At 43.5% G+C, this 21,589-nt stretch overlaps 2 protein-coding genes across 2 annotated transcripts in view; one reads left to right on the top strand and one right to left on the bottom strand.

The window, feature by feature from the left end:
* IL13RA1 (interleukin 13 receptor subunit alpha 1) overlaps positions 1-4,080 on the top strand; it is a 34,972-nt gene extending 30,892 nt beyond the window's left edge. The window contains exons 9-10 of the mRNA XM_083595465.1: positions 1,125-1,209; positions 3,179-4,080. Coding sequence (XP_083451591.1) covers positions 1,125-1,209; positions 3,179-3,259 — 166 coding nt within the window. The 3' untranslated portion in view covers positions 3,260-4,080. The remainder of the gene's footprint in view (positions 1-1,124; positions 1,210-3,178) is intronic.
* The window catches only part of KLHL13 (kelch like family member 13), a 1,461,558-nt gene that overhangs the window by 377,199 nt on the left and 1,062,770 nt on the right, over positions 1-21,589 (bottom strand). The window lies entirely within an intron of this gene.

The raw sequence follows: 21,589 nt of genomic DNA, 5'->3' as shown, positions 1-21,589 counted from the left end.
AGGGCCCTGGTCTCATGAGGAAGAGCGTTCCACCAGGCCGGAGCCAGAGTTGAAAAGGCCCTGGCTCTGGTTGAAGCCAATCTAACTTCCTTAGGGCCCGGAACCTCTAGGGTGTTGCTATTTATGGACCTTGAGGCTCTCTGTGGGGCATACCGGGAGAGGCGGTCCTGTAGGTACGAGGGTCCTAGGCAGCATAAGGGCTTTAAAGGTCAAAAGCAGCACCTTAAATCTGACCCTGTACTCCACCGGGAGCCAGTGCAACTGGTAAAGCACTGGGTGAATATGCTCCCATGGCAGAGACCCCGTGAGGAGCCTCGCTGCAGCATTCTGTACCCGCTGGAGTTTCTGGGACAGCTTCAAGGGCAGCCCCGCGTAGAGCGAATTACAGTAGTCAAGCCTGGAGATGACCGTCGCATGGATCACTGTGGCCAGGTTGGGCCAGCAGGAAAGGTAATGGACCAACTGCTTGATGCGGCGAAGGTGGAAAAATGTCGCCTTGGCTGTTGCTGTAACTTGCGCCTCCATGGAAAGGGAGGTGTCAAGGATTACACCCAAACTCTTAACGGAAGGCAATGGCACTAATTGGGCCCCCGCAAGAGAAGGGAGTTGGTCCCTCATCCCCATGCCATCCCGACCTAGCCATAGGACCTCTGTCTTCGAAGGATTTAGTTTCAATCGGCTCCCACGAAACCATCCAGCCACAGCTTCCAAGCATCTGGTCAGTGTGTTCGGGGCCGAGTCAGTGTGGCCATCCATCAGCAGATAGATGATGGTATATCTATCTTCCAAAAAGCTCTGCTTTCACTTTAAAAGGTTCCTGGAATAGGGGTATGAAATAAGGGAGAATATGACCGTTCTGGCATGGTGCAGTTTTGTGTAAATTTATTATGATTATGATTTATATGCTGCCCTTCATCATAGGATCTCAGGGTGGTTCCCAGAACAAAATACAGGATAAAAACAAGTAAATAATTAAAACAAAACCCCTTCTTCCCACAGACACATTTAAAAGGCTGTAGAATATTAAATAAATCATGAGAACAATTCTGAAATACCGTTGAATGAGTTAAACAAAATTTGGTATCTAGAACCCCTTAATTCTTTTCTTTTTTAATGTTCTGAAGGATTAAAATGTTGATTCTTCCTACAATTCCTGAGCCTGGAAAGTTTCTGAAACAAATGTTTGAAGAGCACATTGAAGATCTTCAAGTGAGTACTGGCCACTCAATCCTAGTCTATCTAAGGCCAACCTAATGTGTGAGTGAGAAGCACAAGCTCAGAATGACACACACACACACACACACACACACACACACACACACACACTTTTAATGGTGTGGCAGATGGTTCTAGTTTCTCCTTGAAATAACTTAATCAGAGTTGCCCATAAGGAAGATTTATAGTACTTAAAATGTATTGGGTAACAGATTACTTTCTGAAGTCTCCTTCAATTTTATTTCCGTGTTGCTTTTTCTCCCTCCTAAAAAAAGACAACCATTTGATTCATTACATCAGTGTTTCCCAACCTTTTTCCGACTGTGGCCCCCTTCCAACCTTGTTTCCTTCCTGTGCCCCCTGCCCCGGATGTAGCGGGGGGCAGCTGCACCCCCATAAGAAAAAAACAATACAGATATGAGGTTCTGCCCCCCCCAACAAAAATCCTGGCTATGCCCATGCCCCCCCGTCCTACAAGTAGAAAGGTAGCTATTTAAATGTTTTGTTTGTAAATAGAACATGTTTATAATTTTTATAATTTATACAAAATACAATAACATAAAACGATAGGAACATAATGAAATATTGTTGAAGCAGAAAAACATAGAATAATGGAGCTGCAAGGGACCCCGAGGGTCATCTAGTCCAACCCCCTGCAACGTAGGAAACTCAGCTAAAGCATCCATGACAGAGGCCACCCAACCTCTGCTTAGAAACCTCCAAAGAAGGAGAGCCCACAACCTCCCGGGGGAGATCCTTCTTCCATGTATTATAAAAAGGTAAACAACACTTAATGTGACCCCAGTCATTTGACACAGAGGGGGAAACCTACAGATACAGTCCAAAAGGTGCACAGGGAGTTCTATATATATGGGAGAATTTGAAAAAGCAAGTTGTTCTCATGGGCCTGGGACAAAAAGACAGTTGTAACTCAGAAGTCGAACAGAATCCGTTATGGAAGTCCGTTTGACTTCCAAAATGTTTGGAAACCAAGGCATGGCTTCCGATTGGCTACAGGAAGCTTCTGCAACCAATTGGAAGGTATATCGGATGTTCAGGTTCCACAGAATGTTCGCAAACTGTAACATGCACTTCCGGGTTTGCGGCATTCGGGAGCTAAAATGTTTGACTTGCAAAGCGTTTGTCAACCAAGGTACAAGCGTATCTTGTCATCCGGAGGAGCCCTGGCTGCCTAGATAAAACACTAAAGCCCCACATACCCTTACCTGGGAATAAGGCCCACTGAACTCAGCATGGCTTTCTTCTGAGTAGACAGTTATTTACTAGATGAAAGTCAGCAGCACCAGATGACCCTGCGTGGCTAGACGCTGGGGTAGATTTCGCCCGGTGGCTTGCAGAATCAGGCCGACGCTGCTGAGGGGTCCTGCACCCCTCGGCAACATCCAAAGGCCTCAATCCACTAGACGCTGGAGCAGATTGCACCATGCTGCTCCTTGCAGAGTGAGGCCCAGGCTGCCACTAGGCCCAACACTGGTGGCAGCAATAAGCAGCTCCGGCTCACCCAGCCCTACCCATTGTCACACAACCACCACACTTACCTGACCTGGGGGTTCTGGATCATGGGCTCTACATGTCAAAATGGGAGCCTCAGCAATCGCTCTCTCCCACCGGAAACAAACCAGGACTGCTCCAAGAAAACACACATGGCAAAAAAGGAGCACCAGGCCCTGGTGGACTGCCCCATTACCCACTTCTGATTGGCCAAGCAGATAGCCAGCCAAACAGGATTTTAAACAAATAACTATAATGGTTTCCCCCCTTCACTTCTCACTTCCCTCTGTGCCCCCTAGCCTCGTGCTGTGACATGACCCCCCCATTTGCGTGATTTTCACCTGTGGTCCCATTGGAATATCCTGGGGCCTCCAAGGGGCCCTATAGCCCCCGGTTGGGAAACACTGCATTAAATTGTTTTAAGAGACTGCTATTTCTCTTTTGTCTCCAGAAACCTCCCCCCGAAGACCCAATCAAGGATGAGCAAACCCATTTGTTGGTATTCATACAGCCTTCTTGTAATGAGAACTGAGGAAACTAGGGGACCGTCTACATCAGATGACTCTTGAATGTAAACCAGAGGTCTTTGGGGCAGGGACTGATGCTTCTAATATATATATATATAAATAAAATAAAGCAACAACAACTTGTTGGACCAACCAGGCAACAGGAATCAAATGGCCTTCCTCACTTGACGATTTTTTCAACCAAAAACTGTGAAGATAAAAAATCTTACACTGGCATTTGTGAAGCAGCTTCAGTTCTGAAGGACTACTACTTTCTATCAGGTGTTTTGATTTTATTTTTTTTTTGACACTTGAACAGCAGGAATGTTCACAACAAATCTTGCAAGGCTTGTCTTTTTGCCTAGTCAAACTTTGTTCTAGTGAGCTTCTCCAAGCTAAACCAAAAACTACTTATGTCCCTTCCACTGTGGCTAGGAGAGAACTTAGTGGAATGACTCGGTTGGTGATGCTTGCTTTCATTCTTGGCTCAGGGCTTGATGCTTTTGGAGTCTTAGCTTGCCTGTCGTGTTTGTCACAAGCATGTCATGGTAGAAGACTTGCAAACGGTTTATGAATGCAAAGGCCCACACAACTCCTTTTGCAACAAATGCACAACCCAAAGGACTGAGCCCTCTGACGTTATGCTGGCCAAAATCGTGTCAAGGACTTCCTGTAGCATCTTTGAATTGATGCTTAAATTGCCCTTTTGTTGCAAACTGTTAGACAAGTTCAAGGGACCTTTTTGCCCAAGCGTTGTACACTTTGAAATATTTGTGTGCTCTGGTTTTTTTTTTTTTTATAAAGATCTATTTATATAAAGAATGAATAAATACATCTTTTTAATAGACTGATGTCTCTGTTGCTTAAAAAACCCTGTTTTCTGTGTCCCTGCAAGTTTGTGGAATTTTTTTTTCTTGGCTGTTTCTTGCCTCCTGACTCTGCCCATGAAGTGTTAACACAGCAGCCTCCATGCCTGCCTCCTTTGGCCCAGATACTTGCTCTTGGTAGTTTGATTAACTCATTGTTCAGTGACTGATCTATCTATTCCTCTGTTTGCCAGTGGATCTGACTATTAAGAGAAATTTGGGCAGATATTTATTTATATAACATACCCTGCATTCTCATTTCAACAAATTCACAAGGCAGTTTATTTGCTATATATTTTTGAAAGTGGGTTGTCCCTTTGGGTCCCTATAGGTTCGGACACCTTGAGATATTGTCACCAAACTTGGCATGAAGGTTCCCAAGATGGAAGCGGTGATCTTGTTCAACATTTTCAAGATGGTGGACTGAAGCGTCACTTTCACATTACTTCACCCATTATTGACAAAGGTTTGGCTGCCTTTCAAGTAGGGCTGGGCGATATCTGGTTTACAGCATCATGATATATCACCAGCTAAACACTGTGATATACCAGTACATCACAATGTCTGAAATAAGGACGGCGCTTTGTATATGGGCTGGCTTCACGGTTTTTCCTGCATTGTGATTTTTGCCGGCACCTGTTCTTGTGATTTGCTGCCCCCTGCAGGAGACAGGGGAGAGCTGAGCCAGCAGAGTTAACAGGAGCTGCATTGTACATGCCAACTCCAGGGGGGCATGGGTGCTTGGGCACCCACAATAATATAATTGTGGGGGCTGGGCACCCACAAAGCAAATGAAAAAAGCCAGCAGGTGGCAGTGACGTTGCCTCCAAGAGAGAAGCAGTAAGGCTCCAACCTCTGCAGCAAGGCATCCTTTTCCAGGGGGTGGGGCTCGAACCCAGAGGCTAAGTCTCTGTTTTTGTGTCTGAGCCCCTCCAGCAAAAAAGGGTGCTTTGTTCGCTGTAGATAGGAGGAAGAGGAGCTGCCGCCAGCCGCCACAACGCAGCGTGCAACGTCACATGTCTGCATGGGGGCACCTGCAATCCTGAGGATGAATTGTAGCCCTGGGCTGCAGGAATCGAGAGAAGCATTGGCTAGCTTCATGTTCTTCCCCAAATTGCAATTTTGCATAGCGCGTGCACAAACATCTTGATTTGTGATATTTTGCCAGGTCAAAAATTGTGAAACTGATATCACGATATGGACTTTAAACTGGATATATATTGAGATACAGTGGTACCTTGGGTTAAGAACTTAATTCGTTCTGGAGGTCTGTTCTTAACCTGAAACTGTCCTGAAGCAAAGTTCTTAACACGAGGTACTATTTCTGGGCTAGCGGAGTCTGTAACCTGAAGCGTATATAACCTGAAGTGTCTGTAACCCGAGGTATCCGAGGTATTGTCCAGCCCTACTCTCAAGATATCATCACCTAACTCGACATGAGGATTCCCGAGGTGGCGGCGGTGAGGTTCTTATCAGTATTCATCAACTAATTCTGTCAGCACAATGATTTCTGCTTGCAGAACTTTCCCCAGTTATTCTCCCCATTTGTGCAACTCTTAAGAAGCTGCTTAAACAGAAGGTGCACACACCCCCCCACATCCCTTCCCGAAGTGCACATTAAGAATCATGGTTATGCAGGGCAGTCCCTTTAACAAGAGAGAAACTGACACACTCCAAATTTCCTTATAGGTAAAAAAAAGAAAAGAAAGAAGTGTACTGGGCTATACACCTCTTTCCTGCACCATAATGCCAAGTGCAAAGATCAGCTAGACATGAGAACCAAGGGTTAAAATAACTCTGTATCAGTGGGCCTGCGTCTCATGTACTTCTAGGGACAGATGTTCAAGTACGTGTCTGTTGCCAAGTGCCATATTGGCCTAGTGAAATTATCCATGTTTTCACTTGTCTGCCCAGCCAATTCATCTCTCTGCTGTTTTGTTTCATTTTAGTCTACCAAATACAGTAACTGCACACCATGCTGATGGCAGTTTTGGGTGGTGATATAAACCAGTTGCTTGGGTCCCCAGACAATATATGAGTTATAAATGTTTGATGCTATTTTGAAATCCCTTGGAGTTGCTTATGCTTTGCCTAACAGCAGGGGATATTTCATGGTGCTGCTCTTCATTAAAATAAATATTTGGCTACTTGTAGGGTTTAGACGGGTGCAGCACCATAAGAGCAAGTAGCAAAAGCCAGCAATGTGTGTATATTCAGAGTGTAAGTTGACAGTTTGCATACTGCACTGCAGATATAGTGGTTATCCCTCAATTAGAGACATGGGTGGCACAGTGGTCTAAACCACTGAGCCTCTTGGGCTTGCTGATCAGAAGATTGGCGGTTCAAATCCCCGCGAAGGGCTGAGCTCCTGTTGCTCTGTCCCAGCTCCTGCCAACCTGGCAGTTTGAAAGCCAACCAGTGTGAGTAGATAAATAGCTTCTGCTGCGGCGGGAAGGTAAACCGTGTTTCCGTGCACTCTGACATCTATCACAGTGTTCCATTGCGCCAGAAGTGGTTTAGTCATGCTGGCCACATGACCTGGAAATCTGTCTGTGGACAAATGCTAGCTCCCTTGGCCTGAAAGCGAGATGAGCACAGCAACCCAATAGTTGCCTTTGACTGGACTTAACCATCCAGGCGTCCTTTACCTTTACATAGCTTTCTTTTTACCTTTTTATCCCTCAATTATTTTCACTATCCATATCAGTCATTCTTTTTTAGGAACCATTTACAGTAATTAAATTGGAATTGGACACATCACCTCTCTTTAGTTTTATAATTATCATGCTAGGTAGCTTTCAAAACCCCTTCATGGATCACTGCCTTGCCGTGGCAAAGGGGCTTGAATAACTCAGAGAAGCTGTGAGCTATGTCGTGCAGGGCACCCAAGATGGACAGGTCATAGTGGAGAGTTTTGACCAAACATGATCCACCTGGAGCAGGAACCGGCAAGCCACTCCAGTATCCCTGCCAAGAAAACTCCATGGACAAAGACAACAGGCATATAAAAGTTATGACACTGGAAGATGAGTCAGAAGGCGTCCAACATGCTACTGAGGAAGAGCGGAGGACAAGTACAAGTAGATTCAGAGCTGATGAAGCGGCTGGGCCAAAGCCAAAAGGTCGCTCAGTTGCGGATATACCTGGAAGCAAAAGGAAAGTCCAATGCTGTAAAGAAAAATATTGCATAGGAACCTGGAATGTAAGAACCATGAACCTTGGTAAGTTGGATGTGGTCAAAAATGAGATGGCAAGAATAAATATTGACATCCTGGGCATCAGTGAACTAAAATGGATGGGAATGGGTGAATTCAGTTCGGATGACCATCATATCTACTACTGTGGGCAAGAATCCCGTAAAAGAAATGGTCCGTAAAAGAAATGGCCCTCATAGTCAACAAAAGAGTGGCGAAAGCTGTACTGGGATGCAATCTCAAAAATGATAGAATGATCTCAATATGAACCCAAGGCAGACCTCTTAACGTCACAGTAATCTAAGTTTATGCACCAACTACTGGTGCTGAAGAAACTGAAATTGACCCATTCTATGAAGACTTACAACACCTTATAGAAGTGACACCAAAAAAGGATGTTCTTCTCATTACTGGAATGCTAAAGTAGGGAATCAAGAGATAAAAGGAACAACTCGCAAGTTTGGCCTTGGAGATCAAAACGAAGCAGGGCAAAGGCTAATAGAGTTCTGTCAAGAGAACAAGCTGGTCATCACAAACATGCTTTTCCAACTACACAAGAGACGACTCTACACATGGACATCACCAGATGGGCAGCATCAAAATCAGATTGATTATATTCTCTGCAGCCAAAGATGGAGAAGCTCTATACAGTCAGTAAAAACAAGACCTGGAGCTGACTGTGGCGCACATCATCAGCTTCTTATAGCAAAATTCTAGCTTAAACTGAAGAAAGTAGGAAAAACCACTGGGCTGGTAAGATACAATCTAAATCAAATCCCTTATGAATACACAGTGGAAGTGAGGAACAGGTTTAAGGATTTAGATTTGGTGGACAGAGTGCCTGAAGAACTATGGATGGAGGCTCGCAACATTATACAGGAGGCAGCAACGAAAATCATCCCAATGAAAAGGAAATGCAAGAAAGCAAAGTGACTGTCCAACGAGTCCTTACAAATAGCGGGGGGGAGAAGGCAAGCAAAATGCAAGGGAGATAGTGAAAGATACAGGAAATTGAATGCAGATTTCCAAAAAATAGCAAGGAGAGACAAGAAGGCCTTCTTAAACAAGCAATGCAAAGAAATAGAGGAAAACAACAGAATGGGAAGGACCAGAGATCTGTTCAAGAAAATTGGAGATATGAAAGGAACATTTTGTACAAACATTACCATAATAAAGGAGGAAAATGGTAAGGACCTAACAGAAGCAGAAGACATCAAGAAGAGGTGGCAAGAATACACAGAGGAATTATACCAGAAAGATATGGATGTCTCGTACACCCCAGGTAGTGTGGTTGCTGACCTTGGAGAGTGAAGTCAAATGGGCCTTAGAAAGCACTGCTAATAACAAGGCCAGTGGATGGTATTCCAGCTGAATTATTTAAAATTTTAAAAGATGATGCTGTTAAGGTGCTACACTCAATATGCCAGCAAGTTTGGAAAACTCAGCAGTGGCCAGAGGACTGGAGAAGATCAGTCTACTTCCCAATCCCAAAGAAGGGCATTGCCAAAGAATGCTACAACTACCTCACAATTGCACTCATTTCACACGCTAGCAAGGTTATGCTTAAAATTCTACAAGGCAGGCTTAAGCAGCATGTGGACTGAGAACTCCCAGAAGTGCAAACTGGATTTCGAAGGGGCAGAGGAACCAGAGACCAAATTGAAAACATGCGCTGGATTATGAAAAAAACTAGAGAGTTCCAGAAAGACATCTACTTCTGCTTCATTGACTATGCAAAAGCCTTTGACTGTGTCGACCACAGCAAACTATGGCAAGTTCTTAAAGAAATGGGAGTGCCTGATCACCTCATCTGTCTCCTGAGAAATCTCTATGTGGGACAAGAAGCTACAGTTAGAACTGGATATGGAACAACTGATTGGTTCAAAATTGGGAAAGGAGTACGACAAGGCTGTATATTTGTCTCCCTGCTTATTTAACTTATATACAGAATTCATCATGCGAAAGGCTGGGCTGGATGAATCCGGAGCTGGAATTAAGATTGCCGGAAGAAATATCAACAACCTCCGATATGCAGATGACACAACCTTGATGGCAGAAAGTGAGGAAGAATTAAAGAACCTTTTAATGAGGGTGAAAGAGGAGAGCGCAAAATATGGTTTGAAGCTCAACATCCAAAAAATGAAGATCATGGCCACTGGTCCTATCACCTCCTGGCAAATAGAAGGGGAAGAAATGGAGGCAGTGAGAGGTTTTACTTTCTTAGGCTCCATGATCACTGCAGATGGTGACTGCAGTCACAAAATTAAAAGACGCCTGCTTCTTGGGAGAAAAACGATGACAAACCTAGACAGCATCTTAAAAAGCAGAGACATCACCTTGCTGACAAAGGTCCATATAGTTAAAGCTATGGTTTTCCGAGTAGTGATGTATGGAAATGAGAGCTGGACCATAAAGAAGGCTGATCGCTAAAGAATGGATGCTTTTGAATTATGGTGCTGGAGGAGACTCTTGAGAGTCCCATGGATTGCAAGAAGATCAAACCCATCCATTCTTAAGGAAATCAGCCCTGAGTGCTCACTGGAAGGACAGATCCTGAAGCTGAGACTACAGTACTTTGACCACCTCATGAGAAGAGAAGATTTTCTCTGGAAAAGACCCTGATGTTGGGAAAGATGGAGGGCACAAGGAGAAGGGGACAGCAGAGGACGAGATGGTTGGATAGTGTTCTCGAAGCTACCAGCAGGAGTTTGACCAAGCTGCGAGAGGCAGTGGAAGACAGGAGTGCCTGGCGTGCTCTGGTCCAGGGGGTCACAAAGAGGCGGACACCACTAAACGACTAAACAATAACAACAACAAAGCTTCCAAAAGCTACTTTATACAGTAATCCCCCAAGTCAGAAATAGGCAATTTGTTGCACATTGTTGTATAAAGATTAGACACCAGGGGGCAGAAGAGGCCCACTAAATATTGCCAGTTTCTTTGATCACATACTACAGTAATTAAGGAATTCTGATGTAGTAAATGTTAGTGCTCTTTCTTCATATTTTTATTGCAGTTGTGCGGTGCAGATACTGCTTGCATATACTTTCCCATAGTCCACAAGCAATTTTCATGATGGCAGTTGGAGGCGGGTGGGGAGATTCTACTAGAAAGTGGAAAATGTGATTAGATCTAATCTAATAACTAGGTCTAATATTGGTTTTTATATTGATAGTGGATTGATTATACTTCTTAATTGCATATTTCACAGGTTAATCTGATGTAAAATGGGGTTGAAAGCCAGACAAATGCATTGCAGGGCAGGGAAGTGCAGAGCCTCAAACACTCAAGAATATGAGAGTTTTATTTCTTGAGTAGACACACGGAAGCTATGGAGTGAGAAAGACAAGAGGAAGCAAGGTGAGCCTATCAGAGCACATGAGGCCCTAAGACAACAGAGGAACATTCTTCCCCAGCCCCTTCTTCTTAAGAGTGTGAAACAGCACCACCTATTTGAAGTGGGAGCAGAGGAGGAACCCCAAGACATGTGTCAAGATGATTATACTTCCTGCTTCGCAACACGAGGCAGCCACTGTGCAAAATGTTTTGTAGAGTGAGTCAGAAATGCAGCTGGAGGAAGCTGAAAGTGAAATGGAGGAGTGGAAGAGAGTTAAACTGTCATAAAAACAAAGTGGCTTCTGAAGCAGGAAGCCCTGGGTGACTAAACTTGTCCTGCATGTAGACAGTTCTGTGCCATGATGATGATGATGATGATGATGATGATGACGATGATAAAATTTTATTTATACCCCACCCTCCCGGCCAGAGCCGAGCTCAGGGCAGCTAACACCCATAAAATTACAATAAAAACATAATAGGGGAGGAGAAAAAAAACACAATTTAAAATACAGGTTAAAATACAATTTAAAATGCAGCCTCATTTTAATAATAGCCCATAGATCAAAACCATAAGGGGAGGGAAACATAAGGGTCAGACTGAGTCCAAACCAAAGGCCAGGCAGAACAGCTCTGTCTTGCAGGCCCTGCGGAAAGATGTCAAGTCCTGCAGGGCCCTAGTCTCTTGTGAAAGAGCATTGCACCAAGTCGGGGCCAGTACTGAAAAGGACATGGCCCTAGTTGAGACCAATCTAATCACCTTAAGGTCCTCTGTGCGGCATATCAGAAGAGGCGGTCCTGTAGGTACATGGGTCCTAGGCCGCATAGAGCTTTAAAGGTCAAAACCAGCACCTTAAACCTGACCCTGTACTCCACCGGGAGCCAGTGCAGTGGCTGAATGTGATCCCATAAGGAGCCTGGCCGCGGCATTCTACACCCGCTGGAGTTTCTGGGTCAGCTTCAAGGGCAGCCCCGCGTAGAGCGAATTACAGTAGTCAAGTAGTCATTTCAGAAACCTCATCAGGAGGGCTTTAAACTGACTAATGTGGGGGAGGGAGACAGTGCTCCTGAAGGTAGGAGTCTATCAATTGATGAAGATGATCATCCAAATGTCAAAGACCAAATGGAGCAAACAGCACGCAGACCTAGTGGTGGGAGGAAAAAATCCTTAAATAAGAGACACGGGGGAATGATTAATGGACTTCAATGTCTGTACACTAATGTGCAAAGCATGGGAAATAAACAAGATGAGCTTGAGCTCTTGGTACAGCAAACTAAATATGACATAATAGGCATCACTGAAACCTGGTGGGATAAGTCCCACGATTGGAATGTAATAATGGAGGGATACAATCTATTTCAGAGAAACAGACCAGACAAGAAAGGAGGAGGAGTGGTGTTATATGTCAGGGATGTGTATACCTGTGAAGAGATCCAAGATTTAGAACCTCAAAGCCAAAGTGAGAGCATTTGGGTCAAAATTAAGGGAGAGAAGAAGAACAGTGACCTCATTGTGGGAGTTTACTATAGATCCCCAAGCCAAACGGAGGACATAGATGATGCCTTCCTGGAACAGATGGCCAAGCATGCAAAAGGAAGGGAGATAGTAGTAATGGGGGACTTCAATTACCCGGATATTTGTTGGATGTCAAACTCAGCCAAGAGCATAAGGTCAAACAAATTCCTCACTGGCCTTGCAGACAACTTCATTGTCCAGAAAGTGGGAGAAGCAACAAGAGGAACAGCCATTTTAGATCTGGTCCTAACCAATGTTGATGACCTGGTTAGTGGGGTAGAAGTGGAAGGATCATTAGGCGCGAGTGATCATGCTCTTCTGAAGTTTACTATGCAGCGGAAAGGAGCAGCCAAGCATACTAGGACTCAATTTCTTGACTTTAAGAAAGCCGACTTCATAAAACTTAGGGAAGTGCTGGGTGAGATCCCATGGACAGTAATACTAAAAGGAAAGGGAGTTCATGATGGCTGGGAGTTTGTTAAGAGGGAGATAGTAAAAGCACAACTTCAGGCAATACCAATGAGACGGAAACATGGAAGGTGCCTAAAGAAGCCAGGGTGGCTATCTAAAGAACTTTTAACTGAGTTAAGATTAAAAAAGGATGTGTACAAAAAATGGAAAAGGGGGGAAACCACCAAAGAGGAATTCAAACAAATAGCCAGCGCGTGTAGACACAAAGTCAGAAAAGCTAAAGCACAGAATGAACTCAGGCTTGCTAGAGAGGTTAAAAGCAACAAAAAAGGCTTTTATGAGTATGTTCGTAGCAAAAGGAAGAACAAAGAAACAGTGGGGTCACTCAGAGGAGAAGATGGTGAAATGCAAACAGGGGACACAGAAAGGGCTGAACTCCTCAATGCCTTCTTTGCCTCAGTCTTCTCTGATAAAGAAAACAATGCCCGACCTGAAGAATTTGGAGCAAATGATTCAGCAGAGGAAACACAGCCCAGAATAACTAAGGAGATAGTACAAGAATACTTGGCTAGTCTAGATGTATTCAAGTCTCCAGGGCCAGACGAACTGCATCCAAGAGTATTAAAAGAACTGGCAGATGTGATTTCAGAACCACTGGCAGTCATCTTTGAGAATTCCTGGAGAACAGGCGAAGTCCCGGCAGACTGGAGGAGGGCAAATGTTGTCCGTATTTTCAAAAAGGGGAAAAGAGAGGACCCAAATAATTACCGCCCAGTCAGTCTGACATCAATACCAGGGAAGATTCTGGAGCAGATCATTAAGCCAACAGTCTGTGAGCACCTGGAAAGGAATGCTGTGATGTCCAATAGTCAGCATGGATTTCTGAAAAATAAGTCATGTCAGACTAACCTGATCTCGTTTTTTGACAGAATTACAAGCCTGGTAGATGAAGGGAACGCAGTGGATGTAGCCTACCTTGATCTCAGCAAGGCATTTGACAAGGTGCCCCATGATATTCTTGTAAAGAAGCTGGTAAAATGCAGTCTTGACTATGCTACCACTCAGTAGATTTGTAACTGGCTGACTGACCGAACCCAAAGGGTGCTCATCAATGGTTCCTCTTCATCCTGGAGAAGAGTGACTAGTGGGGTGCCACAGGGTTCTGTCTTGGGCCCGGTCTTATTCAACATCTTTATCAACGACTTGGATGATGGACTCAAGGGCATCCTGATCAAATTTGCAGATGACACCAAACTGGGAGGGGTGGCTAACACCCCAGAGGACAGGATCACACTTCAAAACGACCTTGACAGATTAGAGAACTGGGCCAAAACAAACAAGATGAATTTTAACAGGGAGAAATGTAAAGTATTGCACTTGGGCAAAAAAAATGAGAGGCACAAATACAAGATGGGTGACACCTGGCTTGAGAGCAGTACATGTGAAAAGCATCTAGGAGTCTTGGTTGACCACAAACTTGACATGAGCCAACAGTGTGACGCGGCAGCTAAAAAAGCCAATGCAATTCTGGGCTGCATCAATAGGAGTATAGCATCTAGATCAAGGGAAGTAATAGTGCCACTGTATTCTGCTCTGGTCAGACCTCACCTGGAGTACTGTGTCCAGTTCTGGGCACCACAGTTCAAGAAGGACACTGACAAACTGGAACGTGTCCAGAGGAGGGCAACCAAACTGGTCAAAGGCCTGGAAATGATGCCTTATGAGGAACGGCTAAGGGAGCTGGGCATGTTTAGCCTGGAGAAGAGGAGCTTAAGGGGTGATATGATAGCCATGTTCAAATATATAAAAGGATGTCACATAGAGGAGGGAGAAAGGTTGTTTTCTGCTGCTCCAGAGAAGCGGACACGGAGCAATGGATCCAAACTACAAGAAAGAAGATTCCACCTAAACATTAGGAAGAACTTCCTGACAGTAAGAGCTGTTCGACAGTGGAATTTGCTGCCAAGGAGTGTGGTGGAGTCTCCTTCTTTGGAGGTCTTTAAGCAGAGGCTTGACAACCATATGTCAGGAGTGCTCTGATGGTGTTTCCTGCTTGGCAGGGGGTTGGACTCGATGGCCCTTGTGGTCTCTTCCAACTCTATGATTCTATGATTCTATGATTCTAAGCCTGGAGGTGACCATTGCATGGATCACTGTGGCCAAATCAGGGCGAGAATGGTAAGGGACGAACTGCTTAATATGACGGAGATGGAAAAATGCCACTTTTGCTGTGGGTGCAACCTGCACCTCCATGGAAAGGGAGGCATCGAAGGTTACACCCAAGCTCTTGACAGAAGGCGCTGGCACTAATTGAGCCCCCCGCAAAAGATGGGAGTTGGCCCCCCAACCCCATGTCGTCCGGACCCAGCCAGAGGATCTCTTTCTTCGAAGGATTTAACTTCAACCGGCTCCCACACAGCCATCTAGCCACAGCTTCCAAGCATCTGGTCAGTGTGTCCGGGGCCGAGTCAGGGCGGCCATCCATCAACAGATAAAGCTGGGTGTCATCAGCATATTGATGACAACCCAGCCCAAAGCTCTGGACAATCTGGTCAAGGGGATGCATAAAGATATTTAAAAGTATCGGGGAAAGGATTGCACCCTGCGAGACTCCACACATCAAGGAGTGCCACGGCGACAACTCCCTCCCTAGCGCCACCCTCTGTGCCTGACCTGAGATAAAGGAGCGCAGCCATTGTTGAACTGTACCCTGAATCCCCACGTCAGCAAGGTGGTGGTCCAAAGGTTCGTGATCAACCATGTCGGAGGCTGCTGACAGGTCTAAATCTCACAGACCTTGCACAAGGAGAAAAAAAATAAAGCAGATGGTTAATTCAAAAAGAATCTTCACCTTTAATTTCAAATTTGGTGATTCCCTGCCCCTGCCACCTTTCCAGAAAGAGGACTTTCAAAGAGTGCAACTTTTCCAGCATGGAATTTCTGGCAATCGTGCATCACCAAAGCTTCACACAATGTACTGGGGAGGCACATGCACACACAGTGTTTCCCACAGACATTGACCCAGCAATACATTCCACTAAGGCAGGGATGAAGAACCTGTTCAGCCCCAAGACATGAATTCCCTTTTGGGCAACCTGGGAACCATGCGCCAGTGGTGGGCAAGGCCAGACACAAACTTTTTCAGAGCTTGAATATAAAGTTTACATTTATGCAAGATAGTAGTTTCTATACACAGTTGCACACCCCTGTATATCTTCCATCCAGGTAAGCAAGAGTCATCAGAGTTGAAGGACATGTTGCACCCCAGCAAAAAACCACTTGGGGTGCAAAGCTTGGCCTTTGAGGCTGTGTGGCCAGGTAAAAAGGCCTGGTGAAGCTGCATTGGTCCCAAAGCCTGAGGCTGCCCAGCCTTGCACAAGGGTCACTTCTAGATGACCTGCATGTTAAGCATTCACTGCAATTGGTTTGCAGATAGGTCACATGACAGCAGTTGTTTATTGAATATTGATTCCAATTTATTTTTACACCAGCAGCTTACTACATTTTTTAGTGATAGCTGATCCATGGCCATTTGATGTACTTTGGGGACTATTAATTTGCTGGTGAAGATTTATCGTTGAAACAGTTCATTATCCTGGAAGAACTGTAGTCTGCTGCTGTGCTTGGAGCACCCTACTGCGATGTTTGCATCACCCATCATCTCACGTTTGTAGGATATTGACTGTGGAAAGGCATTTTGCCTCCATTTCAGTGATCTTTGACAGCAACTTACCACTCCTACGATTCCTTTTTTTTTTATAACATATTTATTAAGGTTTAGGAATTTATATAAAACAGAAAAAACAGAACAATAAAAAGACAAAAACAATAAAAATACATACAATCCAAACAGAACACATACAAAACAAGTATAATTTCCATCCCTTATATTCATAAAACTTACTTTCCCGACCTCCTCATACCTCCCCTTTCTGTATTCCATTCTCTAATTAAGTCAATTCAGCAAATCCTTTCCCTAATTTCTATATAATTTTTAGCCTTTCTTTTCTTAATCACATAATCATTACAGCTTTTAACCCCTTAATTTCTGAATCAACATCGTTCTAGCCTTCAATAATTTTGCAATGTTTCTTAAGATAGTCCTTAAATTTCTTCTTCCGCCGTCTCTTTTCCCTGGTCTCGAATTCTGCCGGTCATTTCTGCCAGTCCCATATAGTCTATCACTTTCATCTGCCATTCTTCCACGGTGGGTAGATCTTGTGTCTTCCAATAATTTGCGATGAGTATTCTTGCTGCTGTTGTAGCATACATAAAAAATGTTCTGTCCTTCTTTGGCACCAATTGGCCGACCATACCCAGGAGAAAAGCCTCTGGTTTCTTCAGGAAGGTATATTTAAATACCTTTTTCATTTCATTATAAATCAATTCTCAGAAAGCCTTAATCCTTGGGCAAGTCCACCAAAGGTGAAAGAATGTACCTTCAGTCTCTTTACATTTCCAACACTTATTATCAGGCAAGTGGTAAATTTTTGCGAGCTTGACTGGAGTCATGTACCACCTATAAATCATTTTCATAATATTTTCTTTTGAGGCATTACATGCCGTAAATTTCATACCGGTGGTCCACAACCGTTCCCAGTCCTCAAACAGAATGTTATGACCAATATCTTGAGCCCACTTGATCATAGCTGATTTAACTATTTCATCCTGTGTATTCCATTCCAACAGCAAGTTATACATTTTTGACAAGTTCTTAGTTTTGGATTCTAGTAATTCTGTCTCCAGTTTTGATTTTTCCACCTGGAAGCCAATTTTCCTGTCTGACTTAAAAACCTCCATTATTTGATAGTAATGGAGCCAATCTCTCACTTTATTTTTCAATTTCTCATAACTCTGCAATTTCATTACATCCCCTTCTTGTTCCAAAATTTCCCAATATTTCGGCCATTTAGACTCCATATTAAGTTTTTTCACGGCCTTTGCCTCCATTGGGGACAACCACCTGGGAGTTTTGTTCTCCACCACTCCTACGATTCCTGTTCATGGAACATTTGTTTGATTCTTATTAGTTTGTGACTCCATGCACGTATTATATGTCTTCTGTTTATGAATTTTGAAACAGTATAGTGTTATAAAAATATTGTCAGTATATTATTAGCTGGCGTGTTGCTTGTTGTTCAGAGTGTCCCAATTTATTTTTGGCTGGGAGTTATATGATGCTGCAACTGTAATCCCACCACCTCCCTGTGCATTTTTTTGTATAACTTTCCTTACTTCAAAAAAAGTCCAGTTTGTTTATCTTCCTTCTTGTAGAGTTTGTTGTATAAGAGCACCCAATCCACTTAATGAATGTAGTTGAATCCCGCCTGCAAATCAATGACAGGCCTAAGTACAATATGATTTCCTTCCTCATACTTGTGCTTAGTAACTTTACATCTGTTGCTTGGCCAGTTTTTCCTTCTTGGCCATCTGGTTGCAAACTTGCCCAGTGCAGAAAAGCTGCTTTGTCACTGTTTGCACCACGTACCACTGCCTTGGGTTTGCCAAGCAGCTCCTTGAAGTTCAGCCCTTGGTTTTGGGTTTTTGCTTTTTGGCTACAAATGCTGTTGCTGAGAGACAGAGCATAGAGCAAATGTTTTTTTTCCAATGGCAACAGCTTTTATTCCTTCTCAGGCTGCAATCATGTGTTAATGTTGCTTTTTAAGGCAACGAGGCATGGCTAAGGCCCAAGAGGCAGGACCCACCATTGCCACCATGGCAAATAAGAAGTTTTAATACTGTTGATTTATGGTCAATAAGAATCACACCTGGGAGGGGCAGTTTAAGAGGACTTTGCTCCTGGGCTTAACCAGGTGTGTAAAGGAAGAAAATTCCAGACCTGTAGCTTTTGGCATCCATTCACTTGCTCAAATTCCTTTTAATGCTTTACTATGAAAGCCACATGACCTGGAAGCTGTATGCCGGCTCCCTCGGCCAATAAAGTGAGATGAGCGCTGCAACTCCAGAGTCGGTCACGACTGGACCTAATGGTCAGGGGTCCCTTTACCTTTTATGAAAGATACATGAGCATGTTCTCCCTTGTATCTGGTCATGCTAATCAATGACTTTGGTCATCAACTTTAAAGTATCTGGTGATAAGGAAAAATTCCAGGGTGAGAGACTACTCAACAGCGCAGCTCGTCGGGGTGCAAGTACCCTGAGGGTCCATGCAGTCAGTAAAAGAAGGAAGTTCCAGCCAAGTAATTTGGAGCAAAACAGTGGTCAGTAGACCATTAACTTTATAGTTGCGCAACAGGTCCCCACAGGAGTAAGAACCCCGAGCATGGGGTAATATCAACTTTTAAAACTTCCCACAATATCCCAGAATACAGTTTGTACAGCATCACTGATACATCATTATTACATCACTGACATGTCACAAAAGGGGAGGGGTACACAGGGACTACACTAGTTCAACCTTGGCAAACATGCCCAGACATGTCTCTTAACACCTCTCAAGTACCTATTACCAAAGAGCAGTAGAACTCTTTACATATTCTTGTCCTAGGGCAAGTCCGGGGATGAGCTCTTGGGATTTTATGGTCAGTTATCAGTTCAGTGATTGCCACCTTTGGGTGGGGTGTTGTGTATGTGCCCTCACGCTTGAGGGATTATGGCAGGAGAGAAAGGTAAAGGAGTCCTTTCCTCTAACGCCAAAATGGCGTTGGAATGAAGAGAATCGGTCAAACTACTGATTTTATATGAATTTATAAAACTAGGTATCTTTCCTGAGCTGTCAAGTTGAAAAGATACATTGACATAATATTTGTAACATTGTAACAACTTTAAAGATGTGCCCCACCCCTGTCATTTCCGTAACACTGGAAACTTTTGAAAACCTAGATTTTGGTTCACTGAAAACTTAATTGTCTTCAAGAGAGCTGTGGACCAGTTGCACATTCTGCTGGCTATCATGTGGCACTGAAATAAAATCTGATACGCATGTTCAGGGCGTACGTCTGTCGTTCAAATTCAAATACTAGCTCAGCCACCTCCTAGTTTCAGATGAGGGAAGAAAAGGCAAGCTATATTACGATGTTGGAAGAACAGCTGATTTGTTGGAGTTCATTTTGACTCACCAGTTCTCAAGTAGGCATTTATCTCCTTGTTTATACAATAGATATAATGAGCTTTCATTTGGGCAGGATTGGAGCAGGTGTTTCTAGAGGTAAAATATCAACATTCAAGTCACTTTTGTAGTTTGGTGTCACCATCTGTGAACAGGGGTGAGAATTCCATCAATATTATTTTTCACATTGAGATTTTAAATAGGCATTTGGGGGGAAAACCCACTACTCCCTTGTAATTTCCCATTATACAAAAACTATCTGTTTTGTATATAGCTGTTCTCCTGGCCTCAGTTATCAAACTTAATATAGTTAAAATTATATGTCTCAATTTTTATTGAAACAATTATTTTGGTAAAAGTGGCAAGCTTCTAAGTTGCAAAGAACTTCATGAAATAAAAAAGCTTCCTATGGTCTTCAGTGCTAGGTGACCCAGTAAAATATATTATATAGATCCTGAAACAACTTATTTAAACCCGCTGCGGTACAAGCCTCCTGGCAATGATTAAATTGAACTGAGGTTTCAATTTGTGAAGCATATTTTTAAAGTCACCTAACAAAAATTAAACGTTTATCAGTTGGTTCTTTTTGGAGTTGGTGTGTAAATATTTCATGTCTAAATCATGCTTGCACAAAGCAGTCTCAGGCTGTAGGGGCAGACTTGGAACAGACTTGGAATCTACTATTAATATATTGCATTTATGCCAAAATTTTATCCACATTCAGACCCTTTTGTAGTAAGTTCCATTGGCTGACTGCTGGATCATTTAAGAAAGGTTCGGAGACAATTTGCACGTAATTTATTACTGTAAATACGTCTTTAAAGGCAGGTGAAAATTATGACTTGATTTCCTGGTCAGGCTTCTGGATTGTTAGTCACCATGGTGAATCATCATTCTGTAGTTAAATCCACCCTCTTTATCACCAATACTCAGAAGCAATTAGTGTTAGGTCTGCCACAACTGAACAGTTTCAAGAAGCATTCAATTATAATCTAGTCTAACTTTCTGTAATCAGTTCTTGGACTTGAGCGATCTTTGACAGATCATAGAATTGTAAAGTTGGAAAGGACCTCAAGGGTCATCTAGTTCAATCCCCTGCAATGCAGGAATCACAGCTAAATAATCCCAGACAGATGGCCAACTTCTCTTTAAAGACATCAAAATGAAAGGGAGTTCACCACCTTTTAAGGTAGTCTGTTCCCACTGTCAAACAGCTCATACCCTCAGAAGGTTCTTCATAATATTTACTTGGAATCTCCTTTCTTGAAAATTGAAGCCATCAGTTCCAGTCCTACCCTTTGGAGTAGGAAAAATCAAGCTTGCGTCATCTTCCATGTGACAACCCATCAGGTATTTGACGATTGGCATCTTACCACCTCAGAGTCTTCTCAAAACACACAACTCCCTCAACTGTTCCTCATCAGGTTTGGTTTCCAGACCCTTGATCATCTTGGTTGCCCTTCTCTGCGTATGTTCTAGCTTGACGAGATCCTTCTTAAACTGCGGTGCTCAGAACTTGACACAGTATTGCAGGTGTGGTCTGACCAAGGCAGAATAGAGCAGGACTATTACTGGATCTGGACTAGACTTCTATTGATGCAACCTAGAAACCCATTAAGGTTTTTTTGCTGCTGCATCACACTGTTGACTCATGTTACATTTGTGCTCTACAAAGACCCCTAGATCCTTTTCACAAGGCAAGTCAGCTGTACTCCACTCTGTATTTGTGCAAGTGGATTATTCCTGCCTAAGTTTAGAACCTTACATTTGTCCCTATTGAAATTCATTTTGTTAGTTTGGTCCCAGTTCTCCAGTCTGTTAAGGTTATCTTGAATCTTGATCCTATCTTCTGAGGTATTAGCTACCCCACCCAGTTTGGTGTCACCCGCAAATTTGATGAGCATCCATTTGTCACTTTTTTCCAGGATGATGCAGAACCTCTGGTGAACACTTTTTGGCTTGGT

This window comes from Podarcis filfolensis (genome assembly GCF_964270895.1).
Source record: "Podarcis filfolensis genome assembly, chromosome: Z".
Lineage (NCBI taxonomy): Eukaryota > Metazoa > Chordata > Lepidosauria > Squamata > Lacertidae > Podarcis > Podarcis filfolensis.
Note: the sequence above shows the minus strand (reverse complement) of the source record. Positions and strands in the feature narration are given on the sequence as shown.